This window comes from Natrix helvetica, assembly GCF_964273705.1.
Source record: "Natrix helvetica genome assembly, chromosome: 3".
In the NCBI taxonomy this organism is placed as follows: domain Eukaryota; kingdom Metazoa; phylum Chordata; class Lepidosauria; order Squamata; family Natricidae; genus Natrix; species Natrix helvetica.
In genome coordinates, this window is record NC_138549.1 from 26500684 (window position 1) to 26524297 (window position 23614).

A 23614-nucleotide genomic window follows, 5' to 3' on the forward strand; every position below is an offset into this window, starting at 1 on the left:
TTACGTGTGATGCACAGAGTCCATAAAGAAACCACTGGATGGAACAAGAAGGCAAGAAGCAGAAAGAATTAAGACTGCATTATTTATTTCGTTCCCTCGTTGATTTTCTGTGCTCCATCTGCTCCCAATCTGTTCAGTTCCTCTGTTTATCACACACAGCCATATCTGTGCCAATGTAAATGTGGACATCGTTTCAACTGCTACTTTCTTTCTATAAATTTAACCTTTTCCAGTAGCAAAATACCACACTAAGAATAGCTTCTCTTTTGAGGTCGGGCAGGCAGGAATGTACCTATATACTGTATGTATGTATGTATGTATGTATGTATGTATGTATGTATGTGTGTGTGTGTGTGTGTGTGTGTGTGTGTATGTATGTGTGTATGTATGTGTATATATATATATATATATATATATATGTGTGTGTGTGTGTGTGTGTGTGCGTGCGTGCGTGCGTGCGTGTGTTACAACCCCTGGTATGCCTAAATATGGGAGGAAGGTCACTACTCCCTCTTTCTGTCCTTTGGCTCATCACAGAAGACCATGCAGGCAGAAAGAGGGAGAGTGACCTTCCTCCCATATTTAGGCATACCAGGGGTTGCAACACAAATACATACCTATTTCCCTGGCTCAACTGGTAAGGAGGCGAGCCTGTGGCTTAGTGGCTAAGACTCCTGCCTAAGATATAATACAGCCCAGGTTCAAATCCCAGTAAGGGTATGGCTAGCTGATAAAAATTGGAATAGTTTAATCTGCAGAGTTATTAATCATACGCTTCCAATTAAACCCCCCAATTCTGAAATACTGAAGCATTTGGAATTCTCAAAAATCCATCAAGTGCCTTTAGAATAAACTGTAGAATTCAGTGCTGATTTTTCTCTCCAAATTGTCTATCTATAATTAATTATCCCTGTAGCTAATCCTTTTTCTGTAAAGTGCTTCCTATTAATTAATCTCAAATATCCTTGGGTGTACCCTTCCTCAGAGAAATGAAATGTATGAACCAAAGCCACCATTAACAGAATAGCTGCTTTCAAACAGCATTCATGGAAATGCACAATTTCATTGCAGAAATTTCTAATACATTCTGTCATTGACTTCTGACCATTCAAACCACCTGATTAAACCATGATATAGAGATAGATTTTTTTGTAAATAGGATTGTTACGAAAAATATGGATACCAATATGGAAAAGCTGTTATAAGCGTAAATTTGTGTTTTGCCTTTTAAATGTTGGAAAATGTAATAAATACTATTTAAAAACAAAACAAAACCGTTCAACCATTCATTCAGCTAAGAGCCAGCTTGGTCTAGGAGTTAAGGCACCAGGTGTGAAACTAGGAGACTGTGAGTTCTAGTCTGGCCTTAGAAAGTTGGATGAGTGACTTTGGGCCAGTCATTCTCTCTCAGTCCACCCCACCGCACAACATTGTTGTGATGAAAAAGTGAAAGAAGGACTAAGGTATGCTTACGACTTTGAGTTACTTATAAACAGTAATAAAAGCAGGATTAAAACCTAATAAATAAATCAGCAACTATCAGCAACAAAGTTACAATGGCGCTGAACAAATGGTGGTTACAACCAGTCCTTGGGCGTTCCAGCAGTCCCAGCACACCCACAGTCACGTGATCACGATCTGGGTGCTTGGCAACCCCATTTGCACTTATGATCGGTTGCCAAACGCAACGCAACTATGCAATTGCCATTTTGCAACCTTCCCCACTGGCTTCCTAAGAAAGTCTGTGGGGAAGCCAGCAGGAAGGTCACCAGTCACTTGAGTCTTCCCACTTGTGCACCCTCCCCCAGATCCTCTGCAATGGCACTGCGTCAGCCACTCGTGTAGACTGTATATCGTCCCCAACCCACACTGTCCCCACGCACCGTCTCTGATTTGTATGGCATCTCTTGCACACCCCTTGCACTCCTCTTGACTCTCTTGTGCATCCTCTCACATAGTCCCTTATCCTTCCTGACCCATACAACAGCTTTCATGGACCCTCTTATATCCTCCCCAATCCATGAAATGCCCCTCATGCATCTCTTGCATATCCCCTCACACTCTGCCTTATCCACGCAATATTCCAGCACACTCCCTTGCACTCTCACCGACCCACACCATACCTCTCATTCATCTTCTCACACCCCCTACCATCTTTTTCGATCCACACAGCCCCTCACTCTCAACAATCCATGTGACACCTCTTGCACAATCCCTTGCACTGCAAAAACACTGTCTCTCTGACTGTTCCCCATACCCCCTTGTTCCATCTCTCACTTGGCAACAGCCATTCTCCTGCCCATGAGTGACTTACAACTACCGCCTTTTCCAAGACCGTTGAATGTAGGAAGTTGGTAAGAATTTGACTCATCTAATGACTGTAATAACCAGGACTACACGGATTACCATGGTTCAGTGATCCAGTCTGGCTTTACATTGGCTTTACATAGCTTAGCAATGAAAATCCTTACCCCAATTGCTGTCATAAGTCAAAGACTATCTATACTAGCTCTCCTGAGGCTAATCAAGTGGCATTTCAATTGTCTAATGTGAAAAACCTAACATAAAGATTATTTTCTGCTTTCAGAAGAATAAATTACCTGGTGAGATTTGTAGAAAAACATGCAGAAGTTGGTGAATACTACCCAAAGCTTCTGCCACCCATTGCTGTTTTTGAATTTTCGCAGGAGGTTTCCAGAAAGTTGGTTCTGAAAAAAGGAGGGAAATAGTACAACAAACGAAATAAAATAGACAGAGATGGTAAAACAAGTTGATGGAAAGCAGGCAAGACTCATGTAGAATGGCATTTTCCCCCGGCCTAAATTGGAACAGTTTATTTTTTTTCTGTTGAAAACGGTAGTAGATTGCACTTCAAGTTTCTGAACTGTATTTATTCAGTGAGGTCGGCTTGTAAGTGGATTCTAGCAAGAAATTAATTATCTGCTGTTACCTTATTAGAAGCCCTACTCAAACTGAGCTCGTATTGGCAGACATGCAGTTTTCTTGGCAAAGTTAAAGAAGTGTTTTGCCCTTGCTTTTTTTCTGGAATGGTCTCTTGACTCCAGCTTATGTTCTAGGCCTGAAATTCCTAGCCTAATCACAATAATTTAATCCCCACTGATTTTAATAGATAAAACATAGGTAGATTGTAAACCTGCATAAATGAGAGCTTTGCTTTGAATTAAGTTTTAGACAACTTTTTTTTGGTGAAATAGTTAAATTAAGGTGCTTTGGATTCAACGTGTGTCTACATATATTTGAAAGAAGCTAGATGCCAAATATCAAACACATCCAATGATTATAACAAAGGGGAGATAAACTCACACTTTAGCTTAAAAATAATCAATCTTGCTGAATCTTTGTTCTCTTAGTGGAAAACTTTTATTCTTTTTTTGTTCTGCTTGACGTTTAGCAGCATAATGAACTACACTCTTATCAAAACAGCTGAAAGCAAACACTACTGCCTTCCAAATTGTCAACAGGACTAACAAGCATTTTACTTTGTTTTGAAAGCTTTCATTTTGACCCATTCCAGTTTCAAAAAAAACCAGGCAGGATGTGTGTGTACTGGGCTACAATAACACACATGTAGTCCTAATTCTCTACTTTTTGATTTTGGTTACCTCATTTTCTGAAGGGTATCATAAAAGGACAGGCTTTGCATTCGGTACCAGCAGACATATGAAATGGAAACAGGCCGCTGATCACTGATCAGTCCAACAGGTGGGGAAGGACAGTCACTGACAGTGAGAGGGTCTTCTACCACAAGAAAAAGAGAAAGAAGGAGGGAAAGAAGGAAAGACACAGAAAGAAAGCATAAACTATAATGCTGATGTGACATTAAACACAGAATTAGGAAAGTATGACTGTAACTTGCTGGTCATGGGAAAAGCTGTGGAACTAAAGACAGATGTGTGAGTGCACATGGATCTGCTTCTAGGTTGTTTGATGTGATAAACTCCAAATATGTGAGTACAATTTGGCTGTGACATTTGATCTCCAGAGGAGAAGTATTAGGATGATTCTGATAGAACATGCAACACACACACACTCAGAAGCAAGAACCAAATGTATTTGGAGGGAATTGCAACCAGGTATGTCTGAATCCAAGGGAAAGATGGTGTTCTTTAAAAATTTTATTTTTAAATCTATAGAACCTTTGTATTCTATAAAACTAAGGCGTGTTAATCCAATGTGTTCCCCGTTGTAGCCAAAACAACCTAGAGGCATTCCTTTGGAAATGGGTGTCTGCAGGTACCTTAAAGAAGCTAAACCAATTTCTAATTTAAATGAAGTTCTATGTTATTTTTTTCCTCTTGAACTCAATTTTATAGAAAATGTATGTGCTTCAGAAGAACGGTTTCCTTCTACTTTTCAACAGAGTTGAAGGGGGGCTTACTTTATGAAGAAGAACTGAAAGCAGAACAATAATGATGATCTCCAAGAAATATCCCCTTTACCTTTGATAAAATTAAATACTGAGGGTTCCGCCTAAGAGCTCACATGAGTTGATATGAGAATGCAATATACTTTCCATGCAAATTTCACTGATTTGAGATGAGAATGTTTTGGATTCCATACCTCATTAATCTGTGTCAAATTGGTTTAGCTACAGTCAAAATGCATCTTTAAAAATACACAGAGAGATTTCCTCTGATAAAGAAAACACGAGAGAGGCAGATGAGGCTGAGAGGAGAATATTGTAAGGCTTCCAGAGAATAATAGACAGCAGAAAATAAAACAAGTTGCATAGGAATACACATTTCAGACTGCAGCGGATAGACTTATTGCCCTTTCCAAATACACTGAGGATTTTTTAAAAAAATACTCAGAAGAACCCCTCTTGATATCAATATATGGAAATTAATTTGGAAGTATGAAAGGTATCACATGGAAATCCAAATTATTCATAAATCGCTTGTTAAAATCATGTCTTTTGAATGGACTTAATAGTTTCCAATTAACCAAGAGGGCAACGACTGGAAAGGAAATGGTGCCTGAAGAAGATGGCTCTTTCGAGCTGCAGTCCAAGCCATTTCGAGCCAGATACCTCCACCGCAATACTAAAGTCGACCATGGAGACACTGGTATTTCTGTGCCAGCAGACGTGCACCGTAGTGTTGCCACGGTGAGGAGCTTGACGTTCAAGTGAGGTGCGGGATGCATTGAGATCGTCTTCCGATTCCTGGTCTACAGTGGGCTCCTCGGGGGATTCTATGAAATGCATGGAAAAAGCCTCTTGTTTTCCCCCCTTGTATATGGAACATGAAATCATAAGCAAAAGACTGTTTCTGATATGGGGAAATCTCCAAAATGGTTGAAGAAGCCATATTAGTGTTTTGAGTTGGTTGTGTAGGGAAAACAGAAATATGGAAGGAGGAAGGCATTTTTTCCTTGAGGAAAGCATCCCAACAAGAAATTAAGGGCCAATTGATTAATCAATAATCCAATACGCGGTCGTGCACAGGAACATTATTATTATCTATAACAGTATTTCACAACCGTAGCAAGTTTAAGATGTGTGGACTTCAACTCCCAGAATTTACCAGCCAGCATGGACCATGTTGGCTGGGGAATTCTGGGAGCTGAAGTCTTAAATTTGCCAAGGTTGTGCAACACTGATTTATAATTGGGCCCTAGTAATTCTGTGCTGTAAATAAGAGTGACTTAGTACACAGTTCAGTGAACTAAGTGTATTGTTTTGGGACACGGAAGGCATTCTTTAATTTCAGTATTATATCATTTACTACTTTACATACTATTCCATTTACTACTATTAACCACATTTCTCAAATTCTTAATATAGGATTTGATACCCACAAATCGATTGCCGTGTAATCTATCTGAACTGAAATTAGATAAGAAAAGACTATACTGATATTCCTTGTTTTTAAAGCAGTGACCCTGCAAAATGCTCTGTACATATAATGATACTTTGGAGCGGTAGGATTTACTCCACCTTTCCTGGTTCTGGAGTCTGGACTTACTTGTGTCAGGTGGGCTATTTCCATGGAATTCAGAAGCAGGATCATTACAGTTCTCTGCCAAGTCAATGGCCATCTGTATGTCCTCAGTCCACTTGTCCATTTCAATGCGATTACTAGAAAAATAACAGAGGTTGATTTATTTTTCATTATCCAAGGCAGCTCACACAACACATAAAAGCAAAGATAAAAACAGAAGCACCTTTCCCTTCAGGTGCCAGGCCTCCCAGCTCTATCCCCATCCTAGCCCAATACTTTTGGGAAAAGGTCTTCACAGCCTCCTATGAACGCCGAAATGGTAGTTCTTGTTTTTTTCATGGCAAGTATCAGTGAGCTTCAGAAGATGGGCAAAATTAAGCCAAATCCTGCTTTCCGGCTTTTTTTTTTGGAGGGTGGGGGGCAATAAACATCTTTGTAACCAGATAAAATTACAAGAAAGCAAGATGGTTCAAGGTAATTACCTCGCAGCAAGAACAATGGATTGGTGTTGACTTCTAAGTGTAAAGCAGTGAGGAACCCCCCATTCTTCTTCACTCTCTTCTATCTGAGAAAATAAAAAAAATATAGACACCATCATGCAATAGGAAAATAAATTTTCAAACATGTGTAGATAATAATTTGCAAAAATTCAAGCTACCACGGTCTGATTGTTTTTCATTAGGAATGCAACAAGTGTTTTCTTTTCACCAATATGGAAATTCTGGAAATAAATAATTATAGCTGTTACTATGCAACAGCCACTATTTAGTACTGACAAACAAACAAAACCTAGCAGAGCACATCTATGAACACTGACTAGTAATCAGAAGATACACTGAAAACTCCTTACTTTCATAACTTATGAAGAGACTCAACCATAGTTTCAACTGGGAAACTGTGAGAATCCTAGACCGGAAGCTTGACTTTCAGACAAATCAGCCATCAATAGACTTATAGACATATACCACGTTTATACGCCATTTGAAAGAGACAAAGTGCAAAACACATCCTTTCAATCAGCCCAAATCCAGATTTGTTGGGCCCAGACAAACAATCAAGCAGAAAACAATACCAACATCATAGAACTATCAAGGAGAAATCCCCCTTCCCAACACTGGGCAGGGCAAGCTATTGTATAGAAACAGGGAGCTTACCAGAGGGAGTATTCAGCTGGTTTTCTCTGATTTGGGCGAGCCGGTAGCAGTGGCTACAGGAGGCTCTGCCCACCCGCCCTGATGTAATGCGCGACCTTCTGCACATGTGCAGAAGGCGGTGCGTTCATGGGAGGGAAGTGTGCACATGTGCATGCTCACATTTGTGAACTGCTAGGGAAGGTAAGTAGATCCCACTCAGTGGTGGGTTCCTGCCGGATCGCACCGGATCGCGCGCTCCCTTTCGGCGCTAAACCCAGAAGTACGCCTTTGCCCCGCCCCTGGCGACGGGACGACACTTGCCTGCGCTCCACCAGCTCGGCTGGGACCGCAGACGTTTCTCTGCTCAGCAATGTCTTCAGTGGAGCGGTGGCAGCCTGGCAGGCTGAGCCTGCATCCCTTTCAGACACTCCGCTCCGCTGAGGAAACGTCTCTGGTCCCAGCCGAGCTGGTGAAGCATGGGCAAGCGTCGTCCCGTCGCCAGGGGCGGGGCAAGAACGTACTTCCGGGTTTAGCGCCGAAAGGGAGCGCGCGATCCGGTGCGATCTGGCAGGAACCCACCACTGATCCCACTGCTGGACCCTACCCCACAGTCGCTAGCACTGATGAGGTTACCTAGTTGGGCAAGTAAACAAATAAGCTCACAGAGCACAAAGGATTTCACAAGAATAGTTATTGAAAGTCTGCTGCTCCAAGGTTACTAGCCATTCCTAGTAGTATGCAGAGTTAATGGATGAGATAAAATGCAAAGCTATTTAGGGGTGGGGAAAACTCACTCTAGTTCAGTGGTTCTCAACCTTTCTAATGCCACGACCCTTTAATACAGTTCCTCATGTGGTGACCCCCAACCATAAAATTGGTGTCTCAGTTCCTAAGACCATCGAAAATATGTGTTTTCCGATGGTCTTAGGCGACCCCTGTGAAAGGGCCGTTCAACCCCCAAAGGGGTCCCGACCCACAGGTTGAGAACCACTGCTCTAGTTAAATCTGGAGTGTGTCCACATGCATTAAAGCCACAATGAAAAATAAATCAATCCAAGAGAGAATATGGGCATCAGAATGATATGCACCACCCCCTTGGCATAAGATAGGCCAACCTCAGGGCTGAAATACAGGCAGCTGTTTAATTTTCTATGGTAGATGTCAAATTAAGGGCAAATGTTCTGAATATTTTCAAAGGATGCATTGCTGAAAAATGTTGGAGCTTGGCAGGTGGCATAAAAGAAACTGTGAGTGATCTATGCCTGCTGCCATTCTTATGTGAGCAGCATCTTATAGCGTTCATTCTTTCTAGCAAAGAAAATGTGGCTTCATATTGTTGCTGCCAGTAGAAGCAACAGGGCGACGGTCTCCACCCTTTTACTGCTCTTCTCCATTGTGTGGAAGGGACCAGCCTTGCTGATTAACATGAGAGCTCGAAAATTGCTGGGAGTTGCAGTGAGGTCACAATGGGTTCCCTCCCACTCTCTTGGAAGGGAGACATGAAACTTCTGGCTTGTTTTCTGCCAGCAAAGGGGCTACAAATCACTGTGGCAAATTGAAATTTCATTTCCCTCCACATCTCCATCTGTGCGCAAATTCCGTGCATTGCTTTTGCGTTATCTTCTGAATAAATTTGTATTGGTAGGAGGTGATGTTCGGGTATAAACATTTAAAAGCAAATGCTCACATCGACCCTCTCATGCAAGTCTCCAGAGGACTGATCTAGAACCTAATGGAGCTTCAGATCGGAAAAGATTAACAAAAGCTGCGCTACGGAGCAAGATGCCCCCAACAATAACAATTCCCACGAACTGAAAAGATGGCTATGATTGAACTTAAATCCATTAAACTTTCAGTTCATTCCAACTTTTGGTTTCCTCCCAGCTGCATTTTATTCTTTCAAATTTCAAATTATTCTATTCGGAGTACAGTAATCGAGAAGGCTTACATTTCTAAACAGTGGATATAATCCACAGCCTTTTACACTTTAAGAGATTCAGCAGTAACTAATCCAGTCTCAACTCAGCATTTACTTACCATCATGCCGTACAGTGGAAGCTGCCCATGAACTTTGAACTGATTGGATGCTGTTAGGCCCCGACTTGTGTAGAGCAAGACATCATTGAACTGAAACATAGCAGGCAAGAATATAGTCAGAACAGAGGAAATAGCAAACTCTAACTACATCTAATATTCTAATTGTGACTTATTGAACATGGGATCATTGGCGTTTGCAGACCTGTTATCATTTAGATCTAATAAACAAGTTACATTCTTTGCAGGATAACATGCATGAAATTTGGACTGCTATCCCAGTATAGCTACTTTAACCCAGAGGGTCAATCATCTGAACTAGCCCTTAAGAACAGGGGAGAAAACCATATTCACCCAATCACAATTTTGAGAATTATTCCATCCAGTACCTAAGATAATGCAATAGTTTTCCGTTTTCTTCCAAAACTATTTAAAGCACACACAAATACTTATCTTCATCACTGTTCACTAGAGATGTAGGAGCTTTTGCTCAAAAAAGAGTAATAATAAATGCTGGTATTTTAGAAGCTAGCTTTGTTTCCTTGAGATAAAACATGCAGATCTTTCTTTTCTATGGGAGATTTAAGTTGAATGACAAAAAAATTACCCCATATTGTAAGCTTTTAATGTCAGGATTTAGTGGCCAAAGTCAGACAGGGACTGGTTTGGTTCTCGGGAAGACTCAGCTCATTCTCCTACTTTCTACACTGTATTTAGATTTATTCTCTATGTAGAACAAATACTTTCATGTCATATTCCAACTAGTTGACTTCTAATCAGAAGTCATGGTAAATCTATAAAGGCGTTTTTCTTTGCTGGGTGATAATACTTTGTGCTTTATAATCAGCTTTGTCCTGTAGGTTAGTTAATAAAAAAAAATCTATGATCTACGGACTGTCTAGCCTAGGGGTCTCTAATCCCTAAGCGGTGGCCCATTACCGGGCCACGGCCTATCCACAATGGGGCTGCAAGAGTGGTGGGCCTGCGTGCATGCATGCGCAGCTCAACTTGCACCCACAGTCGGCCAGTGCATGTGCACATGCACCACACTTCAACTTGCACACGGTGACCTATGCCTGCATGAACGTGCATATCAGCCCGCTGCTTGTGCAAGTTCAGCTGTGCGCGTGTGTGCTGGCCACCACTTACGCGGCCTGGTTCCCATCCTCCCCATGGGGCTGCCAAGCTGCAAAGGTTGGGGACCGCTGGTTTAGCCTAAATTGCCAAAATAAAGTTTATCACAGGGCTGTGTCCAGTTCAATGTAGACCTACGTATCCTATTACAAAGCACTTTCAAGATAGTGGTCCAAGTTTTTGTCCAGCCTGCCATCTCACAGTGTAGGCCTTGCTTAGCTAGATGCCCAGAGTTAAGGGAGTGATGGGGGGGGGGGGAGCAGCAGGGTGGGCGAATGGCAGAGGGGAGGAAGAAATGAGGAAAGAAAAGTGAAACCCTGTGGACAGTTCCCAGGAAACGGAAGCATCCCATTGGGTGACCTTGGGACAGGCTTCCGTTTCCGATATTTATTCCATCTATTGTTGGTGTACTTAACATTTGGCTGAGCCTCCTTTCATCCAGGAGAACAGAAAGCTGCAGGTCTCTTTTTAGATTACTCCACAGTTTGCATCTTACTGCTTCTGTGAATTTCCTCCCCCTTCCTTTTCCCTTGGCATTTGGGGCACAATTGTATTTAATTGCACACATTCTAAGCAGTTCCTGTCACTTACCAAGAAGAACATCCGCTGCTGTAAGCCTTTTCCAGACAGTTTGCTGAGACTACCCAACCTAATAAATTCCTGTGGAGGAACAGACACAAAATAGAAAACATCAGACCTCAGGCTGAACGTTGGCATGGGTGGTAATTAATAAGGCCAGCAGCATTTTAAATTCAATTCCCAAAAAAGTGCTATGGAAGACAGAGAGCACAGCATCTATGCCTTTTCCCAAAACATTTCAGCTGTCCCGGGATCCTGGAAAAAGACACATGCTTTAAAGCATTTTAGACAGGGTTTTTGTATTTGTGCCCCCTGCATTCCAAAGGATATTTTTGGAAATTGATTGATTGATTGATTTTGGAAAATTTATATAGCTGCCCATTTGTTCAAGGTGACTCTAGGCGGCTAACAGAAAATAAAAACAACGTAGAAGAATTAAAAAGAATACAATAATAATCACCCTCCCACCCCCACTCCTCGGCAACAACACACAATCATATCAGCCATTTAATGGGCTCCAGTCCACTCTGGTTTTCTCCTGGCCTGCTGGCCAATCCGCGTCTTCAGGGCCTTCTGAGAGAAGGTCAGAGGGGGAGCCAGTCTAATTTCTGGAGGGATAATATTCCAGAGGGAGGGAGCCATCACGGAGAAGGCCCTTCCTCTGGGTTCCACCATACGTACCATATTTTTGGAGTATAAGACGCACCGGAGTATAAGACACACCAAGGTTTTGAAGAGGCAAATTTTTAAAGTGAAAAGTACCTGACAGAGGTGGGCGTCACATAATGTAACAACCAGTTTGCCCAGCACCAAAAGTGTGAGCTCCCAGCTGCTAGTTGGAACCACCGGTTTGCCTGAACCAGCAGCAGCCCAACTTAGATGTATATATCATTTGCATATAATAATTTAAAAAGAGAGACAGAGTGAAAGAGAGATTGAATTCCTCCATCTGTCTACTTCTCTCTCTTTAGACAGGACATTACAAAACTATCAGACTGAAAACATATGAAGATAGAGAAGGGCTGTCCTACCAGATAGCCATTTGAAAGTTGCTCTGAGATTGGGATTTAAGTGTAATGAATAAATAAATGACAGTCATTGGTATGGGGTAGACAAGAGTATTAGATTTGATTTCATTGACTCCACTCATCCATTATAGGACATTAAAGGAAGAGCAATGAAAAATATCAGGGGATGAAAGCACTAAATGGAATTGCCAATTCTTCACTCAGGTATTGGGGATGAAAGGAAACTCTACAGTAGAAGAAAGTACAGTATGCAATTAAAACAATACAATAGAAAGTAATAAATAGAAATAAGACTGAGTTCCTACCACTCTACCACTTCTATGCAAGTAGAGCAGGATATATTCAAATATGATAGTTTAACTATTACTACTATGATGACAAATGTAGCTAGTTTGGCCATCAATGCTGACAAAGAATAAATAAGAGTTGTAGGCCAATACAACCAAAGAGAAAGAGTTGGAAAAGACTTATTTTAGTCCCCCCTTTTAGTGGTACCAGTATAAAATACAATTGAGAGCATTTTTATGAGACTGTATAAACATACCTTCTTCTTTTGGATTTAGCTACAGAGATTTAAATGGCCTGGATTGATTCCAGGAGCTAATCAGAGAAAATGCATCCAGGTTGATATTAATGGAGCCCTCAGTGACTTTCGATACTGTCGGTAGAGAGTATCTTTCAGCTTTATTCTTTCTATATGCTGTAATTGTACTTATATGATTTGATTTCTCTTGTGGTTAGGGATCTCAGGAGTGTTTTCTTAGGGGAGGTCACCTGGGATGTGGGTTGTGGGCCACCAAAGTTTGGATGAAAAGAAAAAGCTAGTACTTTTGGTCAAGTATTAGGGAAACTGAAAAATGTATCAGTTTTGGATAGAAAAGTGAATAGAAAGTAGGCAGATAATGGTGAAGTTAATCTGGAGAAGTGAGTTAGCACTAGCCAACAGAAATGTTAATGAGGAAATGATATGTCATCTGTTTCAGACATGCTTACCTTAAGCACAGTTTCAATCAACAGATTTTCTCAAATCTAACATAGTAAAAAATTTAATTCTGTAGGTTCTAGAGAAAACATACCCAACAGCCCACAGCAACACAAGATGCAATCTCATTCTGACTAGTATCCTACAACTGCTCATTTTTTCAGCCAAATATTTTATTCCAAATATCGTGGGGATACCTACCCTTCCTGGAGTCACCAGATTGTCCATAGCTATCAAGTCCTTTTTCAGTTCATGCAGTTTCTGGAAGTTTTCCATTTTTAGCATACTGCTATGGAGCTGGGCCACCATCTCTGAAATTTCTGCCAGAGCAGCTGTGAAAGGAGGGAAAAATAACAAACAAAGAAATTGTGCCATCAAGTAGAGCTACTCTATTAGAAGTTTGAAGAAGAAATATGCAATATTTAACATTTTGTGAACAATGAAATAGAATCTATAGCCACAAGACCGGAGGTGAAATTCAGTAGGTTCTGACAGGTTCTGGGGAACCGGTAGCGGAAATTTTGAGTAATTCGGAGAACCGGCAAATACCACCTCTGGCTGGCCTCAGAGTGGGGTAGGAATGTAGATTTTTCAATATCCTTCCCCCAGAAGTGTGGGGTGAATGGGGATTTTGCAGTATCTTTCCCCTGGAGTGGGGTGGGAATGGAGATTTTGCAGTATCCTTCCCCTGCCACGCCCACCAAGCCACACCTACAAGAACCGGTAGTAAAAAAAATTGAATTTCACCACTGCACAAGACTTCCAGTTTCAAGTTGAATCTGCCCCCTCAAAATATTCCCGAATTTCACTTGGAGATCATGAGTTTCCATGGATGTTTACTAATGAACTAATATAAATTATTTGATAGACTTAACTGATTTGGCTCCTGAAATAATGTGATTTTTTAAAGAAAAAAATCTCATTTTTATAGCTGCGCTTAAAAATATGTTTGATCAGGGCATCATTGCGCTTTGAAGCCAAGGCATAATGTATCTGTATTCGAGAACAAATTACTTGACATATTTACCACCTTTATGCATTTATAAGATCCTTTCAATCATGCACATAAGCCTGAAAGTAAATCTACTCTGATTGTACACATCTAGAATTTTCTTCTATAGTCCTTGATTATTCACTCTGCCTGCTCTTTTCTGTAAGATTGTTTAATCTCAAGGAATTTCTTTCCAGGCTCATTTACTGCCTTCCCACTTCATGTGTTATTGTTGCTATTATTTTATTACATTTATAATGCTGCCAAAATGAAAAGACTCAGGACTTATAACTAAAACTCAACAGAAACAATAAAGCAAATGCAGAAAACAAACAAACAAGCATATTTTAATTCCCTGTAACAAATGTTTTTTTTTCCTGTTAAAAGATGCAAAGTACTCATTGTTACCCAGGTTACATTCCTGCTCTACAAAAAAGCAGTCAAGTCACTTCCTCCAAAATTAAAAATTAAGAGAATTGCTACAGGAAGAGTTCATGCATTTACCTCTGGAGTCCCTGAAGTCCCCATGATTGGGTGGATAATGTTTGCAGAGCCTTTCCATTATCTGCTTATAGTGCATCAGCCTATGCAGTGGCCTGAGAAGAAAGATATTGAGGGGAAGGTAGCAGACTTTTTGCATCTCAAAATCTCTGCATAAGGCCTCCAGCCTGCGAGAGTTCTTGATTCCATTTTCCAGTTCTAGCAGAATTTCGCTGTGCTTTCGCAAATGAACCATTAGTTGCTAGAGGAGAGAGAAAGAAAAAAGAAGGTAACTCCATGTAGGAAAGACTTGTTTATTTAGGTTTATTTCCACACAATATCTGCTATGACGCAATTTTTGATTGAAAAAACAACAACACAATAAAAGCCAGACTGTAATACAATATGCCAATGAATCAAACTTAGAAGAGATGATAATAATTTTCAAGGGGGTTCGGCAGGTATTAGAAATCTGAGAAGAGGAGTCTTGTCCACTGTTGAAAGAAGATGAGATAAAAGGCTAGACAAGCTTTCACAAGGAGGTTCTAGAAGTGTGTGTGCGGGAGACCGACTGAGAAGGATCTATCTTTGGTTGCCCCTTCATAGTAATTCCAAAGTGAAGCCCCTGGAGCTATACCTTCAATTACACTTGGGATGACTGGCAAAGTCCGGTTTCAAGGTGTAAAAAGTGTGGGACCCTTTTGCTTTTCTAACGAAGAGTTCCCAGGATACGCAGAAGGGCAACCAACTCACAGAAATGATCTAGGCTAGTGATTCCCAACCTTTTTTGGCCATGCCCCACCTAAGCATCTCCAAAATCCTGATATTCCCCCGGTGTGACATATAATTCTTATTTTACTCAAAAAGTGAACTCTACTCATGTGGAGGAAGCCTAAAAGGCCACTAACCTGGTTTAAACAAGGTTCACCTTGCCCTCATTAAAAATCAAATTGCCCCCCTGTGGGCCCCACGTTGGGAACCACTGATCTAGACTAGAATCGTTTACAGAACTTTTGCCTTGTCTGAAGTCTTAACGCATTATTGGAATCAAAATTCCATCAGCCCCAGAGAAGTAATCAATGGTCAGGTACCAGGATTATTATAATCCAACCATATTAAGAGTGCCACACATTTTCTACTCTTGCTCTATGAGTCTTCTTTGTCATACATTCTTGAAGTCTCTGATGGCCACCACAAAGAGCAGAATCAGCCTAAAGGTATCTTCTTCCCAGTGCAATGCTCCATTCCCAACAAGCTTAGTGTAATTTGACTGTTTGGCTTAATTTTCTGTGGGAACTCAACCACTATGTTTTTATTCATTTGATCACAATTCAAATATATCACGAATCAATATGTGGATCCAGCTACCATAGGATGACTGAGCACAGCTAAGAGTAGGAAGGCCTTGGGGAGATAGTGTGTAGGAAAAAGGCACTCAATGCTTGTGTTGGATCATAAATCAGGCTGGAATGGAGCAGAATTGAAGAACTGCTTTCACACAGACAGATTTGTTATCTCTTCAGACCAAATGTTCAGAAATACATTGACTAGTTTTAATTTCAGTGAGCAAATAGAGCAGAAGCTCATGCGTGATTATCCTTCCAAGAAACAGCTAGCACTTAATTGCATCTAGTTCATACCTTCATACTCTGAATATTCTTTAGCATGACATCTCCAATTTTTTGGAAATCTCCTTTCAAGTGGGCATTAGAACGGCCTTCCCTGCCAGAAATAGAATTATCCATGTCAGTCATCTATGTAACGAACAGAACACAGATAGTAAATAATAAGGCAATGCTGGAAGCAGGGGATTTGTGGGAAATGGGGACCAAAAAAAGGCAAGATGGCAATTGCAATGGTATGTATGAGACCTGACCCTTCTTTGACAAGTGACTGGAAGTAGCAGGTGCCACTTCAAAATGGGCTGTCATTTGTGATGCAATGAAGGAAAAAAGAGAGTTTGAAAAAAAAAAAGCCCAGAAAATATTCTTATAGCAGGAGAGTAGGGCTGTGGTGGCTCAGTGGCTAAGATGCTGAGCTTGTCAATAAAAAAGGTCGGCAGTTTTGTGGTTCGAATCTCTAGCGCTGTGTAACAGAGTGAGTTCCTGCTACTTGTCCTGGCTTCTGCCAACCTAGTAGGCATGTAAAAATGCAAGTAGAAAAATAGAGACCACCGTGGGAAGGTAACAACGTTCCATGTGCTTTCGGCATTTAGTCATGCCGGCCACATGACCACGGAGATGTCTTCAAGACAGCATTAGCTCTTTGGCTTTGAAACGGAGACGAGCACTGCCCCCTAGAGTCAGGAATGACTAACACATATTTACCTTTTTAGCAGGAGAGTTCATCTACATATTTCACACGTTTAATAACTGATTTTAACATCTGCATCATAATAATCTTGAAGTACTAAAGAACCATGACTGATTTCTCCTCTTTCCCTCAATCATGCATATAATGTCAAATAAATCGGTTTGTTTCTCAAGTCAATTAGAGTTGCCCGGGAAATAAAAGATCCCTTCCTCCTCCCAAGAAGGACCAATGTCTGAAGAAGAAGAGAGAAGCTCCTTTTCCTGTTCCTTCTGCCCTGCATTTCTTCCACATGCAACTTCATATCTAGATGCAAAGAGTGTGGCAGTGGAACATGTGCTATTCCTAAAGAGCACATCAACTCCTGCTTTAGATGAAATGTATCAAGACAATGGAAGCAAAGGGAGAAAGAGGAGGGGAAATTACCTTTTGATTTCCCCACAAATACTCCTACATAATGGCAAGTTGGACAAAACGAACTATTTTATTTGCATATGGATCCAAATAGTGAAGAAAATAGGTATTTCTTGATTCTTTGAAAGCTAGCACTTTTTTGAGACAACCTGGACAATATTTGTACTATGTTATAATTACTGATTCAGGATAAATGTTTTAGCCCCAAGGCCAGACCCACATTTTGTTAACAGCAGGTGGCATCATGAAACTGTTAAGGGCTGATCTTGAAAAAGCTAACTAGGGTTGGACCTAGGAAGTGCTGAATTGGGCAACCTTCAGGGATACAAGTTAAACTGGGAACTTTAAAAAAAAAATCCCAAAGGCAGGTAATAATAAATAATTTATATATCATTGCCAAGAATACTAGATAAATATGTTAATGGTGTGACCAAGAACTGAACTTGACTTGAGGGTTTATTTTCTTTAAGAGTCCCAAGAATGAGTTTGAATCAGTGGTGGGTTGCGGATCCCATTGCAACCGGTACGGTGCAATGGGGCCCAGCGTCCACATGAATGCGTGCAGTGCGTGCATGCATCCTTACTTCCTGTGATGCTCCGCGATGCCACTGCGACACTCCACCTGCTCAGTGGAGCATCGCACAGGCGCTGTACACTCCATGCGCGTGCGTGGAAGCCCCAAAGAGCTCAAATACAGGTAAGGAGGGTGGGTGGGCCCTCCAGAGCACTGTACTGGAATGGTACCCGGTGCTCCTGGCAGGCACCGGTAAGCCTGTACCGGGGCGTACCGCCTGCAACTGGTTTGAATCCAAAATATCTCCAACCATAGTGTGGGGAATGTTTCCAAAAGCAGCTCTGTGGACCTTGGAACATGGATCACATTGGACACACAAAGAATTGGACACATTGAAAACACAAGGAATTTGTCTCCAATGCATAAACTCTCAGTGTACATACAAAATAGGTCATAATCATAGTTACAATAATTAATCATAAGAAACCAATAGGAAAAGATAGTAGGAAAGATGAGATGAGAAATATGAAAAGATGAGAAGAAGAATAGCAACACAGGCTACTACATGGGTAAATATCTTTAGGCTAAATACAGTGCTGTGGGAGTTAGATGTTCAGCAGAGTGATCAAAGCAGTCAAACATCTGGTGTTTTGAGTTTATAAATCTATTCCAAAATGTACTCATAACGAATATTTGCAAACCTGGATGAGCCGAGCACAGGAAACTTTCACTGATTTAATGAAACCTGGGATTGGGCTCATTTCCACTTGTAAACATCTAAGGAACAACATCTCAACCACTTGGGTAATGTCTTGAAACAGAGATTTTGCAAAGATTTATTTTGCAAAGGAAAGCAAAGTTTCCCTGGAAATTAATTATCCTTACAGATTTCCTTTTTTGGCTTTATCATTCTTTCTTCCATTCTTACTCATTCTTTTATATTGCACATCGTACAATATAAAAAAGACTAACTAACATAAAATAATAATAATTTACTATGACTCTCTAAAGGTAAAGCATTTTTGCATGTCAAAGACCACATTTAAATCCAATCTTTATGACACCATACTTGAGAAACAAAACTTGGATTTCCTCTCTGTTGCCAAGGCTTCTTGTTAACTTCTGCCAAAAGAAAGAAAAATCCTACTTAGAAAATAACAAGAAATAACTCAGGAACAGTAAACTTGGATAGACCTGATTTTTAATATGTTATTGGCTAAAGCACTACCAAACACAGAAAAATATCCTTGTGAAATAACTCTAGTTTTGCTGTGAGCATATTGCTGTATATATTCACATATAAGGCATGCAACTTTTGAAACCGGGGTGGTTTATTGCATGTAGCAGGTGGACTCTTTTGAAACTATGAAAAACTACTACAAAACTCCACTCTATTTCCCAAATACTGTCATCTAGATGTTTAATGCTAATGGATTATACTGGAAGGATAGCAGAACACAAATACTTTGCTATTTTTTGTTATTGTTGTTGCAAACTATCGTGTCACTGAAATCAGTAAATCTGCTAACTTGGTTTCAACAATAAAAGTAGTCAATCTTTGGATAAATAAAACTGAACAGTTGGAGAAACATGTGGTAATATTTATTCAACTGCATACTGGAAGATAATAATGCTTGACTCTAGTGAGAATGGGCTGCCAGCAAGGCACTGATGCCTGATCTGCATACATCCGAGATTGCAAGAAACAAGAAAAATAGGGGATTTAAACATACCTTCAGAAAAACATAAAATAGCTTCAATTTTTTTAAAAAATTGAGATCAGAGAGTCAATGTGATGTACAGACACTACAGTAAAGTCCTCATTTAGCAAATATTCTTAGTTATGCCAGTGATAAAAAATAACTTTACAAGTTATTGTAAAGTACTCGCACTTACAATCTTTGCAGGTCTGTAAAGCAAAGAAAAGCTGAAGGAAATTATATGCCCAGTGGTGGTTTCACTTAACAACTGCTTTACTTAATGACTAAATTGCTGGTCCCAATTGTTGCCAGTCCCAAGTTGCTGGTTCCTTGATGAAAATATTTAAAATTGAAATAACAATTCTACTGTTGGAAAACAAGCATACAAGTCTGCAAAGGAATGGATCAATTTATTTTCTCCCTTATAATTTTCTTTCCCACAAATCTCATGCTACATACATTGGGTATCACTTTTCTACTCTGTTTAGTAATGAGCTGATTTTTTCCCCAATTCACGTTTTAATTCATTTTTAATGAGAATTCTGTACTTCTCTAATTTTACCTTTTGAACCCATACTTGAACTAGTAAGTAATATCACCAGACCAAACACTAGTTTGTATGTATGTATATATATAAATAAATAAAAGATTGGAGGAAGCTGAACAAACCTGCTCACATTCATGAAAATCATCTGACGAATACGTTAAAGAACTAACTTTTCCAAGGTATTTAGAAAAGGCGCATGCAAACATATCTGAATTCTCTGTTTAAAGTTGATCTTTAAGTAGCCTGAAAGCTGGTGTTCAGGTAGTAGCTATTGCTACGAGCTCCACCTAAAATCAATTTTTAATTTGCTCTTTTGCTTTTATTTTATTTTCATTTTTGTTCTGCTGGAGTTTTGGACGTACTCTGAGATCAAAGCAAAGATCTATCTTTGTACTATGAGGAAAAGGAAAAGGAAAAAGAGGCATTGGTCATATTCTGCTTCCCAAACTTCACTTAAACCTACCAGACAGCTCAAAAGTTGACAGATGCCTAAAAAGCAACAAAAATTACTTGCTGTAAGTAACTAGCACCTACTCTCTTTACTCTTCCCGATAGCATCTCTAAAAGACATCACCCTATTACTGTGATGGCAAACCTATGGCATGCATGCCAGAACTGGCATGCAGAGCCATCTTTCCAGGCACACGAGCCATTAGCCATTGCTCTTCTGGGTTTTGATGTGCCAACCAGTTGGTCTTCACGTGCGTGGGAGTGCCAGAAACTGGAAGAGCAGCCACCCGGTGTGCATGCTTGTGCCGGGAAGATGAACTTCCATTTTTTGGTGCATGCATGCCACCTGCCAGCTGATCTTTGCATGAGCATGCATGCCAGAACCCGGAAGAACAGCTGGCCGGTGTGCATAGGCGTGCCAGAAACCGGAAGATCATCTTCTCGGGGCACACGTGCGCACCGGGCAACTGCTCTTCCGGTTTCCAGGATGCATGCATGCTCCCATTTCAGCCCTCCATGCTGAAAAGATTCACCAGCAATGCTTACTTATGTGGGGTCTACAAATGGAGTACTTCCAGTTTTTAGATCTTTCCATTTCCATGTTTGATGATTTGTCCAGCTGCTGCAAGGCTGGTACAACAAGGGGCTGAGGACTTAAAAAAGGAAAATTACTGATTTTATAGCCAGACAATGCCTATTGACAGCACAAACTGTATTGTCAAGCTTTGAGCTTCTAACTGCAGTTAACAGCATAGCGGAAGCTCTAAAAGAGACCTTTATTAAGCTTACAGCCAGTCAATTCAACTGCAGAGACATTCAAAACTAGCACATCCAGTGACAGCCGTGTCTCAAAAGCAGGAATCATGGTGGAAAGGTGGAATGTAAAAAGACAGTAAGGAATAATTTAAGAGCTCTAAACCTAGATTCAGAAGAGCACGGGAGGGACGCTTCAATTTCCCAGGAAATATTGAATGAAAGGCAAATAAATCATAACTGTCACTTACAGCCAAAATGAGATCACCCTACAAATCCAAAATAAAAGCGAATAAAGGAAAATGGGGATCCACAAGTATTTTTTTTAAATGAGAAAAGTTGCCCACATATTTAAAAACTGAAATGCCAAATCTTGTTTCCCTTGTGCCACTCAGATAATATATCGGCTCAATTAGATTCCTGTTTCCACAGTTGGTATCATTGATGCCTTACAACAAAAAGTTTCAGACACTCTGTCACTAGCAAAATCCATCTGCTTTACCCACCATGAACAGATCATGATCTATAGGCAACAAGCAGGGAATCGGAGTTCCCTTATTGCTAAAGAGGGTGTGGGAAACCAGGGGAAGGATTGCTGGAACAGGATGAAAAACCACATCTAAAGATCATAGTTTCTCTTGACCAAAACAGTCTGAACAAAAATCTCTAGTCAAACATATGTCTATGAATAATAGGTAACTGAAGGAGTGATAATAGATGCACACACTATTTGTGAGTTCATAGGCTTAAAATGTATCATATAATAAATAACAGCATCCTACAGTTTCTTCACTTCCTTGTTTGGATTTATTTGGAAGGGATGATTAAAGCACAGTGAATTAGAGCAGTTCTCTTTTCTTCTGCAATCTACAGTCATTCCGCTTGCAAGATTATTGTTCCTTTATATAACTATTGGCTTCAGGAATGAAAATAAATAGCCTCTCCTAATCCACGGAGATGAAAGAATAAAGAGATTCTTATTAAAAGCAATGGAATTCTAAATGTGCTTAGCTAATTGATTAAAGAAGGTCTCTTCTGATAAATATTTATTACAAATAAAATGTCTCACTAGACTATTAAGATTTTATTACTGCTCTCTTTCTTTTAATCAATATAACAAAGCAATCAAAATATGTTCTAGACGCTAATTTGAAAACCTGTAACAACTCTTTTGTTTATTAGCAATGCAATCAAATCAAATAGTCAGAAAATAATTTGAGAATACAGACTCAACAAAAATAAAAGTAATTTAGAAAGGCTCCTTGTGCAATCTGTTGCTCTTATTAATAATTTTAATTAAAGTGCTTGGCCCTAGCTGCGATGCCATTGTATTAAAAGCCAACAGCTCATATTCTACTAACTTCAGTGGAATAATTTTTTTTTAAAGAAAATGCTTCTATAGGTAGTCCTCAACTTGTGACCACAATAGAGCCCAAAATATCTTTTGCAAAGACAGTTATTAAATGAGTTTTGCTTCATTTTACGACCTTTCTTGCCACAGTTGTTAAGTGAATCACTGCGGTTAAGTTAGTAACATGGTTATTAAGTGAATCTGGCTTAACCATTGAGTTTGCTTGTCATAAAGTCAAAAAACGTGACCACGGGACACTGCAGCAGTCATAAATACATGCTGGTTGCCAAACATTCGAATTTTGATCACCTGATTGTGGGGATGTTGCAACAGTCATAAGTGTGAAAAGTGGTCATAAGTTACTTTTTTCAGTGCCATTGTAAGTTCAAATGGTCACTAAACCAGTGGATACAAGTTGAGGGCTACCTGTATTATATAGACAACTGCACCTCATTATCTGGTTCTTGGCAGCTATCATTTTGAAGTCATAATATGGGATTTGGCAAAAAAATATCCTGACATTAAAAGGGATCCAGATTGGTTATAGATTTGCAAATCAGTTGATCATTTTTGCAATGTATGTAGTAGACGGGAAATAGTCGAGAGTCATCTATGGCTGTATTACACTGATCCACACATTGGACCTGCACTCACATACCTCAATTATCTGTATTTTCTTATACTCTTCCTTTATTTTAAAGAACTTAGAGCCTCAATAGCTTCTTTATTTAGTGGTGCATTGAGGGGATCAGTATTAAAATCTTTAGCAAAAAGAAGTAGCAAAATAGATCTGTTTCATAGTGCAGTGAATACACACCCAACTAGAAAGTCCCTGCAAAGGTAAAACACTCCCTTCTATATTTATTTAGCTCTAGGGAGAAAGAAAGTCTCCAAGAGTCACTCTTGATAGCAAATTGGGGTGGGGGTGGGGGATATGAATTAAATAAAAAATAAATAAGAAAGGAGGTGGATAAAACTGAATTAAATGTAAACATCTGATGGGATGAAATCAAAGTAGATTCTAAATTAGACTATTATTCCAGAACTTGAAATTTAGTCTGTGGTGTGTGCTAAAGAGAAAGAAACTAATTTACCAAGATACCTTACAAATGTATAATTCTGTATTGCAAATGTCAAGCAAAAGCTTCTTAATAGTTCTAAATAACAATATCTTGACACAAGTGTCTACTGAGATTGAATTTTTTCTAATATAACTTATTACAAGAAAATATCTAGGGACAACTATCAGTC

The 23614-nt window shown here is 39.9% G+C and overlaps 1 protein-coding gene across 6 annotated transcripts in view; it reads right to left on the bottom strand.

The window, feature by feature from the left end:
- FARP1 (FERM, ARH/RhoGEF and pleckstrin domain protein 1) overlaps window positions 1-23614 on the bottom strand; it is a 155452-nt gene that overhangs the window by 7939 nt on the left and 123899 nt on the right. For all 6 annotated transcript variants that reach the window (XM_081949259.1, XM_081949257.1, XM_081949261.1 and 3 more), the window contains exons 17-25: window positions 15965-16046; window positions 14349-14586; window positions 13055-13185; window positions 10856-10924; window positions 9134-9223; window positions 6446-6528; window positions 5988-6100; window positions 5051-5214; window positions 2601-2708 (exon numbers count right to left, since the gene is read on the bottom strand). In XM_081949259.1, the coding sequence (XP_081805385.1) occupies window positions 2601-2708; window positions 5051-5214; window positions 5988-6100; window positions 6446-6528; window positions 9134-9223; window positions 10856-10924; window positions 13055-13185; window positions 14349-14586; window positions 15965-16046 (1078 nt within the window). The remainder of the gene's footprint in view (window positions 1-2600; window positions 2709-5050; window positions 5215-5987; window positions 6101-6445; window positions 6529-9133; window positions 9224-10855; window positions 10925-13054; window positions 13186-14348; window positions 14587-15964; window positions 16047-23614) is intronic.